Genomic DNA, 21,445 nt, shown 5'->3' on the forward strand with positions numbered 1-21,445 from the left:
CGGGAAGCAAAAATATAGAATCCAGTTGAAATTTGTGCTCCCTCTTTTAGCTGTGGAGCAATTAGCATACATTCCAGGCATTTGACTGTTACCCTTTGAACACAAAAAGAAACAAAGCTACTTAGTTTCCACCTTCATCAAAAATAAGCTTTAAAATGTATTTGGCAAATGAAGAGGGATAAAATTATCGGCAGGGTGGTAGCACCACCTATCATGAAGGTTGCACGACATTTCCCATTTTCAGATTTATGAGCCTTTTGGATCAGGGACTGTCTTCCAGTGTGTCTGCACAGTCTCTTGACTTTGGGGCACTACTGTGATATTAATAAGTAATGAATGTAATTCTCAAGCTTTTAATAAGCTGTTCTGATCAACAGATTTTAAAAAGCAAAAACTTTCCAAGTATTGGACACCACCATTTGCTTTCAGAATATAGCTTTCAGGGAATTTAGCAAGAATAAAACCAGGGTAAGGGAAAGAAAATGAGTCTCCTCCTTCCTATTTTACAGATAGGAAAAGAAGCATTAATTGTTATTCCTAAAAGTAAAGTTATTGTTTATGGATCTTGTCTTCATTATTTCAAGGTTGTGGCCGGTATGCAGGTGGTCAAGGTTATAATAGCATTGGACACTTCTGCGGAGGATGGGCTGGTAATTGTGGTGATGGTGGTATAGGAGGAAGCACTTGGTATCTGGTTTGTGATCGATGCAGAGAAAAATACCTCCGTGAAAAGCAAGCAGCAGCAAGAGAGAAGGTATATTTATTTGCTTCTCCAGTGTTAGTATTAATAGTTCAGGTTATCTTGGTAATTTTAGAATGTCAAGATATTTCAATGTCATGAAATGTTCATTTATATTAAAAGTAGTTTTAATATACTGTGATAAAAAAATTTGAACACTTCTGGTTTTGTACTTAAGATCCAGTTTATTCCTTATGGGGGAAGGGGGAGAAGTCATAACTAATTAGTTGTTAATCCAAATTATTTTACAGTGTATTTACTTATTTTCAGATTAAAATTTGTAAATTAGTTTTTAGTTTCAAGCTAACATATTTTAATATAGAAGCTAATATCTTGCAAGCAATGTAGGTAAATCTCTTTGAATAACTCATTATTTGGCAAATAACATGCTGTCATTGCACAGTTGGGTCAATGCTAATTTAAGCAGATGGAATCACTTAAAACAATTATTCAAGGAGGAGATTAAGGTAAATTCTTATGCTCATGGGATCTCTAGGATATGTCCCTGCATATGCCAGTGTTGCAGCCTCACTGGAAATAACTGTGATTTGCTATCCTAGACCAAACTGTACCGTATAGCCTATATCTGGACAACTGGCTGCTCTGAGCTGGTTCAGAAGCTTCAGCCAGTTCATCAGTGGAAGACAGTAGGGCTTATTTGGGAAGGCAGGGATTGGTGATAAACGAGAAGAGCTCCTTCAGTCCCACATGAAACCTTATGTATCGGAAGAATTCACGATACTAAATGGGCATTTATTGTGTAGGACTCTATGAATAAACTGCAGGTCCAAGTCAAAACTTTTAATTCACCACTCAAAGAGCACAGTATAGAACTGTCAGCAGGTGCTAGGGTCAATGGCAGTGAGCTTCAATGTATGCCCTGAATATGCACTCTCTTTAGTGTGCTTTCCTGTTGGAAGTGGAGTAAAGAGATAACCTCAAAGATCCTGCAAATATCTTCAAGACTCATGAAGTTAATAGCTAACTGAGGACAATTTCAATAAACCATCCACTGGGGTGGAAATTTTTTTTCCAACATTGCTGCAATGTTCATCACGGTTCAAAGGAAATCTTCCATAAACAAGTTAGAGTCCAAGGTTGTGAGGATCACTCTGTTACACTTCCAGGGAAAGCTAATATATTCATCCATAAAAATTCAGTTGGACATTGCCACGATCTGTAATATACATCTGTCACCAGAGGGGCACAAGAAGTCAAGATATGTTCAGGAAAACAGACCTGTTGATGGCTTAAGCCAAAAAGAACCCTACCAGTCAGTTGGCAATCAGAGTCTGAGGATGAGAACCAGCACACCTGACTGGATGAGTAGAATGCAGCTGAATCAGGAGAACTAAATCTCATTATACCCAGGAAAAAAATACTTCAGATTCAAGAAAGCAGAAGCAAGCAGAACAAATTACCTTGAATGTCAATAGACCTCAGCCAAATGTACATTCCCCTCCTACCCCAGCCCATGATCAGCATAGTCTTGTAGAAGGTTTGCCAAATCAAGAGGAGCTTTTTTTCTTATAACTCCAGGCTGACTGAGAAGACCATGGTATCCTGGAACTGGTGAACATGTCCATGTCCATCCCCATTCAGGCTCCTCTTTAGTCTGAACCTGTGTATGCAAGGTCCTTAATTCATGTGGACATCCAGTACAGTTGGTAGTCATGACTTTGCTATTGAGTGTACAAGACCAAAGAAGACTGGCTTATCAGATGCTTTGGAAGATCGCATGCATATCATCTGTTATAGAAGATCAAAGAGAGGGGGAAATTATCTTTATCTGTTAATTTTCCTTCATTAAAGCCTTTTTATGCCAGTCCCATCCACCACCTTGTAAGATTTGAGTGCCTAACTCATTAAGAACTTTGACAGAGTCACTGACAAACTGAAATTGTTTAACATTTTTTAATGGTTATTTATGAATTGGTTAAGTTCTTACTTGGTACTGCTTCTGAAATATTCAATTGAAAGCTGAGATAGCTAGACCCTTATAAGGGAAGATATGGCATTACCTAAATTCTTGTTCTCCATCTGGTGGTTGGGAGGGACTATAATCCAAGTATATGGCCTGATAAAGAAAATCTTGAAGAAAGAATATTAATAGGTAAGGAAACTTTTTCCCTAGCCTTGTCTGATGTATCATTTTTGTTTCCTTTGTATTCCTCCTCTGTGTTTTGTCATTTAAGAGCTATGTGAATAAAATTGCAAACCAAAAATTACATTCAAAGAATGTTAAGGTTTCAAAGTCAAGCACTCACAAGTTAGGAAATGCCAGAATTAAGTTTAATGATGTAAGTGGTTTGGAATTAAGGCACAGAGAATTTATAATCAAAAGTTATCACTAATTTGGGATGCCCAGTTTGGTATGCATAAGGTCTAATTTTTCAGACTACTTCAAATTATATAGTCTTAATATCTTCAAAGCATAGCTCACGTTGACTTCAGTTGCAGCTGAGAGTGCACTCTGCAAATCAGACCACAGGTCTCACATTGGGAACCCAGAAAATGAGCATGCTAAGTGGCCACCGGGGCCCTAGGAGCAGAGATTTAGTCATCATGGGTATTTATAGTAAAAGTCATGGACAGGTCCTGGGCCGTGAATTTTTGTTTATTGCCCGTGACCTGTTCATGACTTTTACTAAAAATACCCATGACTAAGTCTTAACCTTACTTATAATAAAATAATATATAAACATGTAACATTTTTGTATTCTAGGTTAAACAATACAGGAGAAAGCCAATGCAAGTTAAGACTCCTCGTGCCTTGCCAACTATGGAAGCTCATCAAGTGATTAAAGCCAATGCTCTGTTCTTGCTGTCCCTGAGCAGTGCTGCTGAGCCCAGTATTTTGTGCTATCATCCAGCAAAACCATTCCAGTCTCAGCTTCCCAGTGTTAAAGAAGGAATTTCTGAGGACTTTCCCATTAAAATGCCATGCCTCTATCTGCAAACTTTAGCAAGGTAATGAAAGCTACTCATGAGTTCATAAATCTATTTATGCATAATCTTTGAATAAAAATAAAATGTGTATTTTATATACTAAACTAAAATGTATATATAAAAGCGTGCTGCTCTCTGGAAGCATTCTCACGCTTCTTTAGTATCTTGTCCCCTGACTTTCTCTCCATCCTCCATGGTTTTGTCACATCTGTTTAGATTGCAGTTGCTCCAGGGATCAGAGCTACTGAATTTGGGAGGTGCCTTAACACGCTTTTGGATGCTTGATGAATAATTCTTAAAACTTAAATTTCAGTGATTTAAGAACTTGGTAGCAGAACTCCATAATAAGACTCATGTTATGACTTGAGCCTAGTATACATAGTCCCTCCTACAATCTCCTCTCAATTCAGAGCATTTAAGCATGTGCCCCTTTGTATTTCCCAGTATATTTCAATTTGGTATATAATATTCATGAGTCCTAAAATGGTTCAGGATGAAGGGGGAAATTTGGTTCTACAATAAGTAACATCATCTTGAGAAGCCCTGCTGTTTGCAAAACATTAGCAAATGATAAACACATCCAGATAGGCTATTCTTTAGCTCACTACTTAAGCATCATATTAACATTTACATTGCTTCAGTTCCTAAAGGCCACAACCAGGTTAAGCTCAAATGCAGTAGGTGTACGAGTGACAGTAATTGCTAGCTAATTGGACTGGAAAGGGTCGGTTGGTTGGTTTTGAAAACTGTCTTTTGGTTCTGGGTTTGTACAATGCCCAACACAATGGGGTTCCGGTCCGATAGGATTCTTGAGCACTATGATAATACAAATCATCATCATCAGTTTAAATATCTGCTTTAATGCAGGCATCATCATGAAAACTTTGTTAGCTATCAGGATGACAACCTCTTCCAAGATGAGATGAGATATCTGCGTTCAACTTCAGTACCTGCACCATACATATCAGTCACTCCTGATGCATGTCCTAATGTCTTTGAGGAACCAGAGAGTAACATGAAATCTATGCCACCAAGGTATGCCAGTGTACTTCTTGATAACTGTTAGCTAACATACTAGCACAGCACTGAAGTGAACACAAGGGTAATGGGAATTGTTGCTGCAATAGGTAGCCAAAATACCAAGTCAGCTCAACCCTTGAATTCTAGCCATAACTTGTATATATGTTTGGCTTAGGCTACCAGAAATTGTATTTGTTTACAGAAAGACAACAGTCTCTCATATATTTTCAAACACAAGCTCCAATTCTGTTCAAAACTTTAAACTAATTTATGTTAATTGATTTAACACAGAATTGCCACAAGTCTGAACTTTGACACTGAAGCAAACAAAATGGAAACAAAATCTGGGATATTTCATATATCAGGAGGACATAATCAGCCACAACATTTTTATATACTTATTTCTGTGTCCTGGAGCTTGACATATAAAAACAAATTTGAATGCCAACATTTAACCGTGACCACCTTCTGGAAAGAGAACGAGGTGTCTGGTCAACTGATCTCAAATCTCTGCTCTAACAGGGATCCTCAGGATCATCTTGGTGTAGCCACCTTGCCCCTTTAAAGACTTGGGGCAATGGGGCTCTCCCAAACCCTTTAGGAAGAGTGGGAAGTGGGAGCTCTTCTGCAGACCATAAGAAGTTCCCACAAAGTAGGGGGGAGTGAAACATTCCAGTGGATTGGCAACAGCAGATCAGAACTGGCTGGGAAACGTTATGTCCCCCATTAAACAAACTTCTAAATTTCATGTAGGAGGCCCATGGAGTTTATATATCTGTCTACATCATACATTTGTTTATCTGAAACTCAGTCATCTGAATACTTTGGATGCCTCTTCTTCCCCCTCACCCTATGAGATATTTGGATTGTCAGGGTTTACCTTGCTACATCACAATTATATATTTTAAGAAATACAAGATACACATATTAGCAATGTTTATGTTGAAAGAATTTGCAAGAATTTCTTTGTCCATACTATATGAACAACTATATGAGTTCATGTAGTCAATTCTATTATGTTGCATAAAGTAAATTTTCATACATCGGTAGTATTGCCATTATCCAAATGTATGCTGCTTTCTCGTCTGCTTCATTTCCAGTCTTCAAAGTTTAGTTTTTTAATGGTAATACTGTAGTTCTGAATTTTGTCTGAGTTATGTCATCACTGAAACTTTAAAAAAAGTTTTTATGACCTCACTGATCTCTTTTCTTTGCAGTTTGGAGACCAGTCCAATAACAGATACAGACCTGGCAAAGCGCACAGTTTTTCAAAGATCATACTCAGTTGTTGCATCAGAATATGACAAACAGCACTCGATTTTACCTGCACGGGTTAAGGCCATTCCCAGAAGAAGAGTCAACAGTGGCGACGCAGGTAAAAATAGATCTCTTAAAGCAGAAAAAGTATTTACACTTTTCTAAAATGTCTATTTTTAGTTTTAAAAAAGGTAAATGGAGTTTAAGGATAGATCATAGGATTACAGTTCCTTAGTGAAAGACTATAGGGAAAAAATTACCATTTGTTATAAATATATGTAATTAATAGAGCTGGGCAGACTTTTTTCAATGAATAATTTATTCAAGTCCCTTTTCCACATCAGGCAAAGGGGGGGATTGAACCTGGGTCTCCCACTTCCCTGGTGACTTCCCTGACTGCTGGGCTAAAGAAACTTCCTCCTTTTTAGTCTCTGGTCACTTTGTGAATCTAGTCCTCCTTTGCTTTTGTCAAATGCCCCAAAATGAAATGTTTTGGTTTGACCCAGTTCAAAACTTTTTCGATTCACTGAAAAGCTTTCAAAATGTTGTTTTCGTTTCAATCTGAAATTAAACATTTTTTGATATTTTGGAATTGACAGTGAACCAAAAATTCCATTATTCACCCAGTTCCAAATACTAATAGCTTGTCAAATATTAACCACATATAAGTTATGAGAAATATGCAGAGCGTTAAGAGTGGCTCAGGAATTAATTCAGGTCTGAAATGAATTCCTGGGAGTTCTCTGCTTGGTTTTAAAACTCAGGAAGAATTCTTGCAGATTTTTAGTGTCTGCTTACCCTGAAGTGAAGCACAATTTTTTTCACTTCAAGGATTGTATTATACACCTCTACCTCGATATAAAGCTGTCCTTGGGAGCCAAAAAATCCTACCGCGTTATAGGTGAAACTGTGTTGTATTGAATTTGCTTTGATCTGCCGGAGTGCGCAGCCGCCCCCCCCCCCCCCCGAGCACTGCTTTACCACGTTATATCCAAATTAATTTTATATCGGGTGGCGTTATATTGAGGTAGCAGTGTATTGTTCTACAAGGAAAAAATAGAACATCCTTTCTAAAGTTGCTATTTTATAAATACTAGCAAACTAGCTACAGTAAAAACAATTACACAAAGAATCTAATATGTATATATTTTTATACTTTAAATAGAAGTGGGATCATCTCTCCTGAGACATCCATCTCCTGAACTTTCTCGGTTAATCTCCGCCCACAGCTCTCTTTCTAAAGGAGAGAGAAATTTCCAGTGGCCAGTTCTGGCATTTGTAATCCAGCACCATGATCTGGAAGGACTTGAAATAGCAATGAAACAAGCCTTACGGAAATCTGCTTGCCGAGTCTTTGCTATGGAGGTATTAATGCATTAATGGATCTAACTATAATAAAAATGACACATCAGTTACTTGTCCTAATTCCAGAGAAGTTTTGAAACAAATTTTTATATTAAATTAAATACTAATACAAAAAAGATAATGCTCTTTTACTAATCCCAAACTGAGACTTCCAGCAAGTTTTTAAACAAGTCTAAGTAGCCATAACAATGTCTGCAAAATCAGAAATATAAAAATAGAAATGTTAACTGTAAATGTGCTAGTTTGGATGGTCAGCAGTGTGTCTCTAATCTTTAAATATATCTAAGGGACTTATTTTTTTCAAGCTTTGTTTTAAAGTACTGTGCTGTAACCGAGTCCACATGATCAGTTAGGGTGTGACAGGCTAGAGCACTGTAGAGTTACCCCCCAGCTTGCTGCACATTGTCTTATGTACAAGCCATCAGTGTGGTGTGTTCCCTATTATATATTTACATAATTGTAAGAAATAGTTTATAGTTTAATAAAAGGGCTTGTGCAGCAGTGTTTTTGATAACTTTTCAAAATACTGGTGCCTCTCCTTCTGTGAAATGTTTAAAATGAATCTTTTTGTTGAACTCTACATGCATACCTCCAACTTTCCTAACCTAAATTATAACTTTGTATCTACATTTGTTTTAGGCTTTTAATTGGCTTCTCTGTAATGTCATTCAAACAACTTCTCTTCATGATCTTTTATGGCATTTTGTGGCTTCACTGACTCCTGCCCCTGTGGAACCTGAGGAAGATGAGGATGAGGAGAACAAAGCGAATAAAGAAAATGCAGAGCAAGTATGTGAGATTTTAGCATGCTACTCATAAAGTATCTTACAGAAATTATGGGTATGACTGTACAGCTAGTTTACACATTCAGAAAGTATTTTTAAAAGTGAAAACAAACATGAATTTTGTATGTTGTGTAGCTTTAGTGAACAACAAAATCTTAACTATGGAATGGGAAATTTTAGTTCACCTTTTTCAAGAACATATCTATACAGTGTTTGTTTTTGTTGATCACCATTGCATTTAATTCACATTTCATGACAGCTGAATTAATGATGATCTGTTGATCCATTGCAATTTGTTTTAGTACATTATTTTTGCACTTAAACTGTTTAAAACATTCTCTATAATAGAAAATGCTGTGTTTTTGACAAGCACAGTAACTGAAAACTATGCTTAGATTGCATACCAGAAAACTGAGGGAAATTTTCTCTAAGAAACGCTATTATTCTTAGGGCTTGTGTAAACCACAGGTTATGCTGGCATAATTTATGTTGAACAGTTATGTTTTTCTCCTATAAAGGCAACTATTCTTTTTGTTATAATGAAGTAGTCTTGCAAAACTCTCCTCACCCACTTGACTGGGATGAGTAATTTTCTGGCAGGCGAGTAATTGGCAACAGTTTTTCAACTTTGTAGCTAAGTGAGTTCCAGGGTTTTTTGCAAAGCTTGATAATGAAATTATTTTAAATTAAGCTAATGTATGTGGCCTTGACTTGTTTTTGAATTATATTTCTTCTCTTTAATGGTGTGATCATGTGATTGAAAAACCCTATTGTAATATATACTCTTAAAGTAACAGATTTCAGGTAGTGTAATGATCAGTGCAGATAGCCTGTACCGATAAATGGTACTGTATCTCTATCTTACTGCTAAGTTGTAGTCTTGTATATTATGTTTTTGTATCTGATCTGGGAGTAAGAGGAATTGTGGACCCTGGGGTGCAACTCTTAGAGGCTTAGAGATGCCTCTACCAGGCCTACAGAGTGACAGAGAAAAACTGCTCCCTGTGATGGCTTGGAATAAAGTTGTGGTGAAGCCAGGTCATCATGCATTAATGCCCATAAAGATAAAGGACTTCTGCAGTGAACCTGAAGGAGGGTGTGAAGCTACAAATATCCAGTCAGGATTGCTGTTTAGCAGATCCCTGTTTTGAGCTGGACCAAAGGGTGAGTTCTGAGTAAGAGCAGTTAATGTCACTGACCAGGAAGTGCAGCTAGTGAAAAATCGGACCATGGAGACAGTATACAATGTAACTGTTATCTAAAAACCTTTCATGGGGCACAGATTAAAAGATGTAAAAGAGCTAAGTGTTGACTTGAGAGATGCTGCCAGAGAAGGTGACAAAAAAGTGATTAGAACAGCTGCTCTTATGGTATGCTAGTGTGTTCTCCAAGAATAATGAAGATCTTGAGAGATGTGATCAGGTACTGCCTCAGATTGTTCTTAAGTGAGGGAGCATTCCTGTAAGGCAGCTCCCATATCCGATTCCCTTGGTATATTAGATAGCAGTGGAAGAGTTTTAGAATCCTTTCCTCTTCTACCAGATGCTCCTCCCATGTTTTGAGTTCCCATATATTGACTTGAAAGGCTCACTACCAGAAACACCAGTATTTGCTGGTAGTGTCTGACAGCCTCTCAAAGTATGTGGTGGCACAACTACTGAAGCATAAAGGGTTGACTTCCATTGATGAAACATGTAGTATTGCAGATCAGACCACCACGCTGTATCTGTAGTGATGGAGGAAGTAGTTTGAACCCTGGTTGTCGCACAAGGTTTGCTGACAACTCCAGATAACCAATGTGAGGCCCAATATCACCCATTCTGTGAGTGATGTAGAAATGGAGACGGTAAACCACACCACTGGTTCCATGCTTAGCATCTGTCAGTGAAGACCAACAAGACTGGACTACAGAAAGATCTTTATATATAATGCTGGCCAGCACTCAACTATCCATTACTCTCCTGATAAGATTATTTTTGGACTCTGCAAACTCATCCTTCCCTGTGACTTGATGTTCAGGCAGCAAGAATCAACTAGCAAGGTCCCCCTGCATCTACATAGGTGGGTGACATGGCAGAGTTGTATATGAGTGACCTAGGGACGGCATTCCAAAAGATGGAGAAACAGATTAGCCGGAAGCGAGCATGCCAGGCTCAAACGCCAGGAAATAGGGGAATTATGTGCCCAACCAGGAAGGGGAGAAGGTGTGGCTATGCAACTGGAAAAAGCAACCTGGAAAAAATCCCAAACTGGCTCCCCAAATCCTATGTCTGATGTAACAGTGACAAAAATGCTACCTTCACAGAGAGATGTAGTAGCTGGCACGATGCCAGGGGCTCAAACAGTGACTTTGTAAGCGTTAATAAAACAAGGTTCACAGTTTTATCGGACTGGTACAGGTTTTGCCAGAAGGGAAGATTCTAGTCAGACCCTTCAGTAATTGGGCAGAGACTAGGTAGGAAAATACAGAGTAGGTGTCTACTGGTTAGTGAAACATGCTGATGGCTGCCAGGTTAGGAGGAAGTTAACAGACCGCTCTGAGGATTGTAAGGATAAGTGGGAGTCCAGCATATCCGAAATCTTTCCCTATAAGGGAAAAATTCCTTGTTGGTTATACTCAAATTAACATCTTTTCCACTTTGCTTTGTAACATTTCCTGGTAGAGTCCTTTCTATTACTGCTCAGGAGGGCCTGGACAACAGTCGGACAGGCTTTTTCTAACTCCATCCAAATTCTGGACCTCAGAGGTGCAAAGTTTCATCTGCCACCTAAAGTTCAGAATGGTGACCCTATGGTTTCCTGGTCCTCTTCCAGGGGGGTTTGAAGTGACTCTGCCACCCTCTTAAGCAAGTCCTGGAAGGCCTCAGAACACAAACTAGGAGTGATATAACTAGTATCTCTAGCAGCAAGGGGAAAGAGATTCTCCTTGAGGTACTTCCTTGTCTCCATGGCTGACAAACCCACTACGGTTTTTCACGAGAAAAATGTGTCCATAAAACTATATCTGAAGTTTTGTCCCTAATGTGGTATCAGACTTTCCACATCAATTAGGATATCTGTTTACCTGTGCTCTAACCTAAACCTCACTCTAGCGGAGAGGAAGTGATGTGGCATTCACTGAACATGTGTAGGACTCTTGCCTTTTACCTGTATAGGACAAAATCATTTAGAAAGTCACCTAGATTTTTTTCATCATCATTCATTTGGCAGAACGTATGAAAGGAGTGGTCATTTTCTCCCAGAGACTGTCTAAATGGTTTTCAGGTACACCCTATCTGCTATGAGATGAACAATGTCTTGCTTGAGGACAGTATGAGAGCATACTTGACGAGAGCTCAGGCAGTACTGGTTATCTACGTTAGAGACGTTGCTGACATCTGCAAAGCAGCAACTTGGAGTTCTATATACACCTTTACTACACACTGTGCACTGGTGCAAACAGCTGCTTCTGATGCTTCTCTAGGCAGGCCAGTTCTGTAATCTGTTGTGTCTTAGGACTCCAGGCACCACCACCTCAGTAGAGACCCTGCTTGCGAATCACCTGAAGTGCACTACATATAGGGACAATCACTCGAAGATGAATGGTCACCCACCTTGTAGTTACTTAAGTTCTTTGAGATGTTGTCCCTATGTGTAGTACACTACCCACCCTCCTTGCCCACTGCCTGCTTTCCCCCTACTGGGAATTGGCCATAGTGAAGGAACTAAGAAGGCAGCAGTTTGGCAGCCCCCTGTATTCCTTGGTTTGGAGCATAAGGAGAGTGGGGGCATACGCTCAAACCAGAAGGACGCTGATAGGATAAATCTCCTGTCCTGAGTGCATGTACACCCTAAAGTACACTATACATAGGGACAACACATCTTGAAGAACTCAAGTTGCCAAAAGGGGAGTAATCCATCCTTATCCTTGCTGATACAAGCACTGAGGATGCTCAGCAACCATCCCATAGAGAGGCAGAGGAGGATTTGGAGGTACACCAGCAAGTTCCCATGTCTAATAATGGAGGAAGAATTGCCAGGTTGTTGTTGGGACCTCGCCATACTGCAGTCTTCAACAGACAGTCCACAAAGGCTAGGCCTAATTTAGAGCAAATTAACCCTGCAGTCACTGATAATCTAGATTAAAATATGAGTGTTGTCTCCATGACTGAATATAGGACTCAAGTGGGCAGACCAACACAGAAATCTGCATGATTGTCAGACTACCTGGCTTCCTAGAAGTTGTTGTTTTAAGTTCTTATTTATCTAGGGGACAATTGTAATGATTAATACAGTAGATGGTACTGTATCTTTATCTTAGTGTTTGTTGTGGTCTTGTATATTGTTTAGGGCTGTCAAGCGATTAAAAATATTTATTGTGATTAATTGCGCAATTAAAAAATTAACTGATTAACTGTGCTGTTAAACAATAATAGAATAACATTTAAATATTTTTGGATCTTTTCTACATTTTCAAATACATTAATTTCAGTTACAACACAATACAAAATGTACAGTGCTCACTTTATTTATTTTTATTACAAATATTTGCACTGTAAAAAAGCAAAAGAAATAGTATTTTTCAATTCTCCCATTACAAGTACTGTAATGCAATCTCTTTATCACAAAAGTTGAACTTACAAATGAAGTTATGTACAAAAAATAATTGCATTCAAAAATAAAAAATGTAAAACTTTAGAGCCCTATAAATCCACTCAGTCCTACTTATTGTTCAGCCAATCACTCAGACAAACAAGTTTGTGTACATTTGCAGGCGATAATGCTGCCTGCTTCTTGTTTACAATGTCACCTGAAAGTGAGAACAGGTGTTTGCATGGCACTGTCGTAGCCGGCGTCACAAGATATTTATGCCAGATGTGCTAAAGATTCAATGTCCCTTCATGCTTCAACCACCATTCCAGAGGACACGCGTCCGTGCTGATGACGGATTCTGCTTGATAACGATCCGAAGCAGTGTGGACCAACACATGTTCATTTTCATGATCTGAGTCAGATGCCACCAGCAGAAGATTGATTTTCTTTTTTGGTGGTTCGGGTTCTGTATTTCCACATCAGAGTTTTGCTCTTTTAAGACTTCTGAAAGTATGCTCCACACCTCGTCCCTCTCAGATTTTGGAAGGCACTTCCAATTCATAAACCTTGGGGCAAGTGCTGTATCTATCCTTAGAAATCTCACATTGGTACTTTCTTTGCATTTTGTCAAATCTGCAGTGAAGTGTTTTGAAAATGAACAACATATGCTGGCTCATCATCATATACATGAAATACATGGCAGAATGTGGGTAAAACAGAGCAGGGGACATACAGTTCTCCCCCCAAGGAGTTCAGTCACAAATTTAATTAACACATTATTTTTTTTATGAGCGTTATCAGCATGAAAGCATGTCCTCTGGAATGGTGGCCAAAGCATGAAGGGGCATATGAATGTTTAGCATATCTAGCACATAAATATCTTGCAGTGCTGACTACAAAAGTGCCATGCAAACGCCTGTTCTCACTTTCAGGTGACATTGTAAATAAGAAGTGTGCGGCAGCATTATCTCCCGTAAATGTAAACAAATTTGTTTGTCTTAGCGGTTGGCTTAACAAGAAGTAGGACTGAGTGGACTTGTAGGCTCTAAAGTTTTACATTGTTTTGTTTTTGAGTGCAGTCGTGTACCAAAACATAAGAACATAACATAAGAACCAGAAGTCACTCAATGAAATTAATAGGTTGCAGGTTTAAAACAAACATAAGGAAGTATTCTTCACCAAATGCACAGTCAACCTGTGGAACTCATTGCTGGGGGATGTTATGAAGGCCGAAAGGATAATGTGTGGAAGGGATTGTAAAGAGGTACAAGAGGCAGGGGTAGTTTGGAAGACAGGGAGGGGAGAAACGGGTGTGTAGACTCCAGCTGGTTTGTGCTACACTGATGAGAAAAAGAAGGGGGGGAGAGGGAAAGCAGCTGTAAACACATCTTAACAGGCCAGCGGGCTGCTGCTTTTTTACTGCTCCAGAGTGGCATAGAACAGCGGGTACATACTGATGAATTGGGCCATCACCTGTTCAATTTTTAAAAAAAAATAATTAAGGTTAATATTTCATATTTTAAAATAATTAGAAATATCACGTGGTAACTTTCTCTCTTCAGTTTCTTGTTCAGTGTTCATGTATGAAATTTTTGATTTAAAAAAAGCCTGGGAAATTTCCAGACAAAAACTACATTAAATTGTTATGAAGGTTAAGAATGTTTCAGTAATTTTAGGATAAAATACATTTTAAGAATGTTGTAATTATCTCAAAATCAAGGGTTTTTTTTTAATAAACCTAGGAAATTCAGAGTTAAGTTTTAAAAAAGAAATGAAGGTGTAGCATTGCAGATTTAGGGCACCCAAACAACCTTAACTCTGCTTGGTAGGGACACTGGGGGGATGGAAAGAAAAAATTTAATGGGACCTTAAAATATCAGTTTAAACTAATGAGGAACCACAAACTCTAAAGTGCTTAATCATATGATTATTGCGTGGTGTCAATCCTAATTGTGCATTTCTGTATTTTAACCTCTTTAGATTTCTTCTAATGTTAACTTTACCTCTGTCTTTCCGGCAGTTTTATAACAATTCATTTGGGGATAATTCCAACATCCCTGGGATATATTTTATTCTAAATTATTTATATGAACTCTTAACCTGAACTCAGTTTTAACATTGTTTGTCTAAATATATATATTTATTTTATGAAAGCCTCTTATTAACAGAACCAGTGTAACATATTTCCTTTGAATCTTAGGAGAAAGATACAAGAGTATGTGAACATCCACTGTCAGATATAGTGATTGCTGGTGAAGCAGCTCATCCATTGCCCCACACTTTCCATCGTTTGCTTCAGACCATCTCAGATCTTATGATGTCTCTCCCCAGTGGTAGTTCATTGCAACAAATGGCCCTAAGGTAGGTACAAAATAGGGGAAAACTATGAAGGCCCAAAAACAACAAGGAGTCTGGGGTTTTTATTCATGAAAGCTTATGCCCAAATAAATCTGTTAGTCTTTAAGGTGCCACCAGACTCCTTGTTGTTTTTGTAGATACAGACTAACACGGCTACCCCCTGATACTTGACACTATGAAGGCCCAAGACATCCAAGCATTGTAAACTAACTCCTTAGAAGATTTTGCAATGTATTTTAGATGTCTGAAGTGCCTGGATATGCTATTTTAAAATGGAGAAAAAAGATATTTCTTTAACCCTTGCATAAACAAGGGGTTTGTAGAGAAAAATGTATTTGATTTTAAATTTTGTACCATATCCATTACTTTTATTGTAAAAATAATTATATTACTGTGTTCTTTAATGTACATGCATAAGCCGCATGTAGCTTAAATACCTTTTGTTTGAAAAATCTGTCATTTAGCTATTCCACAAAATTTTCTGTATTCTTCATTTTGCTATCATAGCTACTATAAAGGAATATATGGAATAATTATTATTGAACTCTCGTGTGACCAGGGCCCCCCGGGGGGAGGGGGGCAAGTGGGGCAATTTGCCCTGGGCCCCACAGGGACCCCCATGAGAGTTTTTCAGGGCCCCGGAGCGGGGTCCTTCACTCACTCTGGGGGCCCCAGAAAACTCTCGCGGGGCCCATGCCCCCGGAGCTTCTTCTGCTCCGGGTCTTCAGCGGCAATTCAGTGGCAGGGGGTCCTTCCGCTCCAGGACCCGCCGCCCAAGTGCCCCGAAGACCCGCGGTGGGGGGTCCTTCCGCCCCGGGACCTGCCGCCGAAGACCCCAGGCCCCCTGAATCCTCTGGGAGGCCCTGCGTGTGACTATAACAAATATTCCTGCTTTAGACTTTTTGCAGCACTAACGAATATTTCTTCTTGACTTCTTCAAAATGATGCACAATGTTTCTGATGCAGATGTTTCCTTTCAAAATATTTATATAAGCTTAAATTTTTAAAATTATGCAGTAATTAAAATAATGTAAATACTAATGGTGCTTGCAAAAGTGCACTGATATTGAAAAAAACTTTTAATAAACTTATTTTTAATGTGTTTTCAGATGTTGGAGCCTCAAATTCAAACAGTCTGACCACCAGTTCCTGCATCAGAGCAATGTCTTTCACCATATTAACAACATTTTGTCCAAATCTGATGATGGAGATAGTGAGGAGAGCTTTAGTATCAGTATACAGTCTGGCTTTGAAGCCATGAGTCAGGCAAGTTTTTTATCTGTAAATATCACAAGTTGTAGATCAAAATGAATTAGTAGATAACCTCCAGCACTATAGTCAAGCTATTTCAGTTTTCTAGTTTTTAGCAATCATACTTTATTACACGCAATTTTTATTAATAAATTTGTACTTTAAATATTTTGTCAGTAACTAATATCTATCACGATCAGAGCCTTTGTAGATGATATCCAGATTGTTATATTTAGATTTAAAGATTCAAATATTACCCCTCAACCTGAATCTTATTCAAATCGGTATTTTTGAGTAGTGACCATCCCTACTTTCTGTTACTGGTTGCTAGGGTCAGGAGTGGGAGGGCCTTTTATGTTTGAATTTAAATTAATTCAAAAATTCCTTTTACATCTCATGTTCTTTTTCCTACCTCCACTTCTTCCTCACATTTCTTCTTTGTCCTTTTGAAGGCACACATTGCTGCTTTTTAATGAGCATCTACAAAAGAAAGTACAGCAAAGAGAGGATATGGGAATTGAGTAGGAGAAAATAAGCTGAGCATTGTTTCCAATTCTTAATACACTTTTTAGCAACTGAAACTGTTTTCCATCATATTTCCTCTGGTGGCTGGAGCGCAATAAACCAGGAGCTTTGATCATGTAACTTACTCGTTGTGCACAGGTTTCTTCTTTTAATTTAGAGAGTGTATTCTTCTTAATAAGTATTCCTTTAAAAAGTGTGTTAGACATTTTTTTACTTGGGCTTCATTTCTGAGGTTTTAAATAATCTTTTTGTTACAGGAATTGTGTATAGTAATTTGCCTAAAAGACCTAACCAGCATTGTTGACATCAAAACATCAAGCCGACCTGCCATGATTGGCAGTTTGACAGATGGGTCCACAGAAACCTTCTGGGAGTCAGGAGATGAAGATAAAAATAAAACTAAAAACATCACAATTAATTGTGTAAAAGGAATCAATGCTCGCTATGTGTCTGTTCATGTAGACAACTCCCGAGATCTTGGGGTGAGAGAAAAATTGTCTGTCTTTATTAAAAGTGCATAGCCAGGGCCTTGTGTATTATTCGGTCACAGATTTTATTAGAGTCCTCCTCCTCCCCACCACTTTTGCCATCCTGTTTGGTTCAGAATTTCACTCCAGAATCTAAATCTCATTTTGAGAAATTAAGTTTCTAACTTTTTTGGTTATGAAGAAAAGCTTCCAAACGTAAACGGAATGTAAAGTGATTCAGTAAGCCTCATTTTCAGTGAGTTGTTAACTTTGAAACCTAATTATTAGAATTTAGCTATCCACATTATTAACTGTTTTCCTGCTGATCGTTTTTTGCAAAAACATCCACTTGGAGAGTTTGTTCCAGCAATCCCAAATGGCATCCTTTGCCTCCCCAAATATCAGAAGATCTTGACGGTCTCCTGGCCTATTACCACAATTTCTACTTTTTCTCCTGAAAACTGGCACATTATTTGTAACACACAGAATGTTTAAATGTAGGGGCTGTGTAAAATACATTGAACTTAATATAAAATTAAATGACACAAGGAATACTACTCTGATTTAATTAATTTAAAATCTCAACTTTTTAATACATCTCTACCCCGATATAATGCTGTCCTCAGGAGACAAAAAAATCTTACTGCGTTAAAGGTGAAACCGCATTATATGGAACTTGCTTTGCTCCGCCGGAGTGCGCAGCCCCGCCTCCCCAGAGCGCTGCTTTACCGCGTTATATATGAATTCATGTTATATCGGGGTCGAGGTATATATCTGAAGCTGTTACGGTAGCTCTGGTATGGTGTATGGAGTACCCCAGAATCCACCAGCATTGCCATGGAGTACACAGGGTGTTTGCATGTAGTATGTAACATAGAGCTAGATCTGTAAGTCTGCAGTGTTTCATATATGTGCTCATTTCAAGTGCACATAGTGATGCAAAAAGAACAGTTTGCAGATTTAATTGGAACTTTTCCGTAATTTTTCATTGTCCTAAGTTTTCAATATAAAATCACTTCGATTTTTTTTATTTATACACTTTCTTGTTTCTACTTTTGTATGTAATGAGAACTTCAGATTGCCTTAGACATACAGATATCTTGTGTTTTAAGAAATTTAATGTGCAACTCCATTAATTCTGTGTCTCTAAAAAGGCACTCCGTAATATTAATATGGAAGAAATTACCATAATGCTACTCACTTTCAGAATTAATTGTGGAGGTTTTTATTTGTCTTTTTGATTTTGCTTGTCTTTCACAGAATAAAGTGACTTCAATTACTTTCTTGACTGGTAAGGCAGTAGAAGATCTTTGCAGAATAAAGCAGGTAACTAATTACAAATATTGCTGCATGTAAAAATAACGTCTTGTTAATGATAAAAATAATAATCCTTTGTATGTATACCACACAGCCCACCTGTGGAAGTAGTTTACACATGTTACCATAAATCTCAAAATGCTTTACAATATTTAACAAATTAAGCCTTATAACACCCTGTGAAGTTAATACTATTACTGTTTTACATACGGGGAAATTAAACCATAGTGAGATTTCATGGCTTGTCAGAGTCACATAGGAAGTCTGTTGCGAGCCAGTGTGCTTTAAACTTCATACCATAAGACCATCCTTTCTTGTTAAGATATTGTCATCACTTTTGACCAATGCCCTTTCCATAGAAAGCCTTGTGTTTAGACATTGTGTAGAGGTGTGTTTTTTTTTTTTAAATTGTGCAATTTGCACAATCTGCTCCTCTATTAATCTATGGTGATTTTGCAACAGCTGTCAGAACCATGAATCTTGATTACTGCAATTCCCTCCTATGGAAACAAACTCCTAGCAGGAATTCTCTGTCACTTGTAGTTTCTTCAGAATACCACGATGTGTTTCCACACTGTTTTTGAGCAGTTATGATCATATAATGTCTGCCTTATATTCTTTACTGTAGCTTCCAAGAAAAAAAGGTAAATTGGCATTGTTACTTTAATATTACTAGTTGTTTAAGCACTGGTTACATGGGTAAGCAACTTCTTTTTGAGTCTTGAACTAAGTGGAAGATCAGACACCTATCTTTTTAAGGCTCCTGCTTTTTGTTTTTTTAGCTAATGGGCAATAGTGTCCTTGATGTGCTGTGTGCCAGGATGTGGTACTCACTCTTTATTGGCATCACTGTTAGTTCATCCCTCCCATTTGTAAACAACATCTAAAACCCTTTCTTGCTAAATGTGTTTTTAGTATGACCATTATTGGCCATAATGAATCCTAGAACCACAGAAATGTAGGGCTGAAAGGAAACTTGAGAAGTAATCAAGTCCAGCTTCCCTGTATTTGAGGGAAGACCCAGTAAACCTAGACCATCCCTGACAGGTATTTGTACAACTTGTACTTAAAAACCTATATTGATGGGAATTCCACAGCTTCCCTGGAAGTCTATTCCAGAGCTTAACTACCCTTGTAGTTAGGTTTTCCTTATATCTAACCTAAATCTTCGTTGCTGCAGATTAAGCCCATTACTTCTTGTCCTTTCTTTGGGGTCCCCCTCAGTCTTTTTCTCAAAATTAAACATGCCCAGTTTTTTAGCATTTCATCACAGGTTAGATTTTCTAACCCTTTTATTATTTTTGTTGCTCTCTGGACTCTCTCCAGTTTGTCCACATCTTTCCTAAAGTGTGGCACCCAGAATTGGACGCTGTATTCCAGCTGAGGTCTCATCAGTGCTGAGTAAAGTGGGACAGTTATCTCACCTATAGTGGTCACAGCTCACTCGACTAGAGCCCAGGCAACAGCACACTCGACTGGAGCACAGGCAAAAACAGTTGCTTTCTTGAGACGTGCCCCCATTTAGAACATGTGTTGGGCAGTTACCTGGTCCTCAAAACTGTACATACTTTCCCAGCACTACTCTATTGTGGAGACATCCAAATCAGATGCTAATTTTTACAGGGACGTGCAACCATCACTACGTAGATAGACTCCTAGCACTTACCTCCTACAATGTAGATCACTGCTTGATAGACATAGTGAATACATATATGGATAAGCACTCAGAAGAAGAAACAGTTATTCACTCTATGCAGCTCAAAGAACTATAATTACTGTCAGGTTAGTTTCTTTTTGTGGGATGACTTATCCAAACAGTATAATGATTATTGTTTTTCATTAACTTTTTTGTCCAGAAAACATTGAATCTTGTTTTAAATTGAATCTAAATTCTGTTTTCTGTGATTTAAAAAAAAATAACAAAACACTTGAGATGAAATTAGCCACTGACTTCAATAGGGTCAGGATTTCAACCTATGTTTCTATATATATATATATATATATATATATTTATATTTTTTTTTTTTGTCTGACACAGAATTTGAAAAATTAAGTGCTTTTAACCATGTTTTATATTTTAGACAACTACTTTTCTTACAGGAGGTGAAAGAACTTTATTTACATCAGTGATTTACACATTTATAAATTGCTGCTGAGAGCATGAAGTAGACTCTGTGGTGCAATTGGATAACCAACAAAAATGACTTTTTACTGATTTTTTTAAACTGGGCTTTAAAAGTGAGAAGAAAATGAATAGTTACATGTCTTTTTTTTATTTATAATTTGAGACTTTGAAATCTTTACCTGTGAAGACTGATAGTTTTATAATACAAAAGATTTGTAATCTTGTTATTCAGAACAGACATTTGTGTGTCACGTAAGCTATAATTGGTTTCTACAGTATGTGCTGGATAATTTGTACCAATAACTCACCAGGAGTAGGTGACTCAGTTAGCCTGATACTGTGTTTCAAATTCACATCTTTATATTCCTGTTCATCAGGTTGATTTGGATTCAAGACACATTGGCTGGGTAACAAGTGAACTTCCTGGTGGAGATAATCACATCATCAAAATTGAATTGAAGGGCCCAGAGAACACGCTAAGAGTTCGCCAAGTGAAAGTATTGGGTTGGAAAGATGGTGAAAGCATTAAAATTGCAGGCCAGATCTCAGCAAGTGTAGCTCAGCAAAGAAACTGTGAAGCTGAGACACTGCGAGTATTCCGCCTTATTACATCCCAGGTAGGACATTGCAACTATCTCATATGGTGAAACACTGGAGAACATAAAAGCTGCTGAGATTTAATTACTTATTCCTTTTAAAAGGAAGGCTATTGTTT

At 38.0% G+C, this 21,445-nt stretch overlaps 1 protein-coding gene across 13 annotated transcripts in view; it reads left to right on the forward strand.

Annotated features, from left to right (window-relative positions):
- The window catches only part of MYCBP2 (MYC binding protein 2), a 395,137-nt gene that overhangs the window by 330,793 nt on the left and 42,899 nt on the right, over positions 1-21,445 (forward strand). For all 13 annotated transcript variants that reach the window (XM_034758293.1, XM_034758294.1, XM_034758297.1 and 10 more), the window contains 11 exons: positions 585-754; positions 3,465-3,709; positions 4,556-4,723; positions 5,926-6,083; positions 7,131-7,330; positions 7,970-8,119; positions 14,888-15,048; positions 16,155-16,311; positions 17,079-17,303; positions 18,549-18,614; positions 21,108-21,347. In XM_034758293.1, the coding sequence (XP_034614184.1) occupies positions 585-754; positions 3,465-3,709; positions 4,556-4,723; positions 5,926-6,083; positions 7,131-7,330; positions 7,970-8,119; positions 14,888-15,048; positions 16,155-16,311; positions 17,079-17,303; positions 18,549-18,614; positions 21,108-21,347 (1,940 nt within the window). The remainder of the gene's footprint in view (positions 1-584; positions 755-3,464; positions 3,710-4,555; positions 4,724-5,925; positions 6,084-7,130; positions 7,331-7,969; positions 8,120-14,887; positions 15,049-16,154; positions 16,312-17,078; positions 17,304-18,548; positions 18,615-21,107; positions 21,348-21,445) is intronic.

Source organism: Trachemys scripta, chromosome 1, assembly GCF_013100865.1.
Source record: "Trachemys scripta elegans isolate TJP31775 chromosome 1, CAS_Tse_1.0, whole genome shotgun sequence".
Taxonomy (NCBI): domain Eukaryota; kingdom Metazoa; phylum Chordata; order Testudines; family Emydidae; genus Trachemys; species Trachemys scripta.